The sequence below is a fragment of the Papaver somniferum genome, chromosome 7 (assembly GCF_003573695.1).
Source record: "Papaver somniferum cultivar HN1 chromosome 7, ASM357369v1, whole genome shotgun sequence".
Taxonomy (NCBI): domain Eukaryota; kingdom Viridiplantae; phylum Streptophyta; class Magnoliopsida; order Ranunculales; family Papaveraceae; genus Papaver; species Papaver somniferum.
In genome coordinates this window covers 174,381,516-174,384,386 of record NC_039364.1, presented here as the reverse complement: position 1 = coordinate 174,384,386, position 2,871 = coordinate 174,381,516, and the positions used below count along the sequence as shown (strand labels likewise).

The 2,871-nt window shown below is 37.9% G+C and overlaps 1 protein-coding gene across 1 annotated transcript; it reads left to right on the top strand.

The window, feature by feature from the left end:
- Window positions 1–235: 235 nt before the first annotated feature.
- LOC113295560 lies at window positions 236–1,186 on the top strand. The gene has a single exon (XM_026543891.1). The coding sequence runs from the start codon at window positions 236–238 to the stop codon at window positions 1,184–1,186; it is 951 nt and encodes a 316-aa protein (XP_026399676.1).
- Window positions 1,187–2,871: the final 1,685 nt, after the last annotated feature.

Below are 2,871 nucleotides of genomic sequence, written 5' to 3'. Positions count from 1 at the left end.
GATGCTTTGTATATGCTTTGTATCGTATTTCTATCATTCTCAATGGTAGTCCGAAGGGTTTTTTCAAAATTAATAGAGGTTTGCGTCAAGGTGATCTTTTGTCCCTTCTTATTTTTGTGTTGATTGAAGATGTTCTAAGTAGAAATATTACGAAGCTATTTCTTGAGAAGAAAATGACTCCCATGCTTTCGAAAAAGGTATTTCTCCTACTCATCTCTTTTTTGATGACGACATAATGATTTTTTGCAAAGGCAACCTGAGGAGTTTGCATAATCTCCTTGAGTTGCTTGGGAAATATCAAACGACCTCAGGCCAAACGGTTTGTCGTCAAAAGAGTAAGGTTTATTATGGTGGTGGAACCTTGAGTCGTTGTAGAACTATCACTGATTTGCTTGGTATGGAAGTCTCTACCTTCCCAGACAGGTATTTGGGAGTTCAAATTATGCCTGGAGCTGTAAAATATCGTCACATTAGCAATGTAGTTGATAAGATTAAAAAGCAACTCTCTGTTTGGAAAGGAAAAATGCTCTCTTTTCAAGATCGGGTTGTTCTTATTAATTCCGTGATTTCTAGTTATGCCATTCACAACATGGTTGTTTATAAGTGGCCTCAGAAGTTCATTCAGCATGTGGAAAGGGCTATACGCAATTTCCTTTGGTCCGGAGATGCTAATACTGCAAGAAAATTTGTTGTGGGCTACGACAAAATCTGTTGCCTTGTGAAGGAAGGTGGTTTGGGAATTACTAGAATGGTTGTTACAAATAGAGCGCTTCTAATGAAATTCTGGTGGAATATACGTTCTTCTACAAAAAAGTGGGCTCGTTTTTTATGGGCTAAGTATACTACACGTGCTGGCATAATTAAACAGTATGGCGTAAACTCTTCAATTCTTTCTGGCGTCAGGCTTGTGCATACTATTGTGGACAGAAATACCAAGGTCCTGCTTGGTGATGGGAGAACTACTTCACTATACTTCAATGTTTTGCATGGTAATGCAAGCATTGCTGACATGCTTGGTGAAAATGATCTTGATGGCACTGTCATGGTTTATGATATTCTTGTTAATAACAATTGGCAGCTGCAGGGTATTCACGCACAGAATTTGGTCCGAGATAGAGTTGACATTCATAACTTGCCACTTCTACAAGGTGGAACAAATTGCAGGGTTTGGATGGTATCTTCCTAGTTTCTTCAGCGAAACAACTCATAAGGAAAAAGTTCGCAGTTTTAGAAGTATATGGGCTTCTGTGAAGGAAAGCTATCACCCCAAACTAGCTGCCCAGAACTAGGGTTTTCATATTTTTCACGTGATTTCTTCATCTTTTATCATCTTTTTTGATGATTAAAGATGGGGGAAACTTCTGATTCATCTATGAATCCTCATGGGATTAAAACTATGTCTTTTGCTGATTTAGTTAAGGGTAAAAAACCCTATGTGTTAACGGATTCAGATTTATTATCCCTCCCTGAAGCTTCTTTTTATCTTGATGAACCAATGCTTTATTTACCAATAGAACTTACTCAACAGGGTCGTGATATTTTTCAGTTTAGTCTTATTGGAAGGCTGAATTTTAAAGGGTTGAAAATTAGTGATGTACAAAAAAGTTTGGAAGAACAATGGGGTTTCAGTAATGGTAGATGCAAACTTGTTCCTATGACTAAAGGGTTTTTCATCATCAAGTTGATTTCTGCGGAGGATAAGGAGCGTGTCTGGCATGGGGATTCATGGAAGGTTCAACAACAAACGCTTAGGGTTATGAATTTTTACCCTAATTTTGATCCGGAAAGGCAGAATACTTCTCACGCTTCAGTTTGGGTGAGTTTTCCTGGCTTATTCATTGAACTGTGGACAAAAAAAAATTCTATTATCTATTACAAGAGTTCTGGGTACGCCTATTGCTATAGACCAGAAAACTTTGGATCATGATGTTGGTAATTATGCTGCGGTATTGATTGATATTGATTTTGCAAAGGCTATTCATAAAAGAATACGTTTAAAAGCTAATGGTAGAGAATTCTGGCAGTATGTTGAAATACAAGATATTGAGAATATAAAGTTTTGTACTCATTGCAAATTTATGGGGCACAAGTTTGAGAGTTGTCTTGCAGCTCGTAAGATATTAGGGAGTTCAGTTATGGATGGGAAACGAGATACTGTAGTTACCAATCCAAAAAACAAAAAAGAGTGGCAAGTAAAAAAATATCATTCTGAAGTTATTGTTTCCCATGAAAACCATGCAGATAACATTAACAATATTGCAGCAAGGGAAGGTGTTCAGTCCGGGAAGGGGAATGTGACAAAAGTGGCAACAAATAGTAACTTTGTTTCTAAGGATACTCCAGTTCAAGAGTGCGATGAGGATAAACTGTTGGAGGAAGAGCTTAATAACTCTTTTGTAGAATATAGGGAAGCACAACTCAAACTGATCAAGTGTAAGAATGCTATTGCTGCGAGAAAAGATATTGTTGCACGAACTAAATCTGCTACTGAAGTTAATGTAGCTGTTACGCAAGTTCAAAACGGGATAAGGCAAGAGTCAGGAAATAACGTGGAATCTGTCTTGGAGATTCATCCAACTTCCGTGCCCAAAAAGAACACTGAGACCATATCCAAGCATAATCAGGTAAGTTCCGTTTCCAACTTGGTTTTGGAAACTCAGCAACAACCGTTGTCCAATGAAAACTCTAAGGTTATGTCCGTGCAATGTCATACTCAGGCCGTGAATATCTCTCATGGTCTGAATACAAAGCCAGGGTCCGTAGAAGACTCGGTTTTAGAATCTTCTTCAAAACAAGATTCTGTGAATAAGAATATTAAGGCCAAGCAAGCTGATAATCAGGTCGTGAATAATTCTCAAGGCTTGATTACTA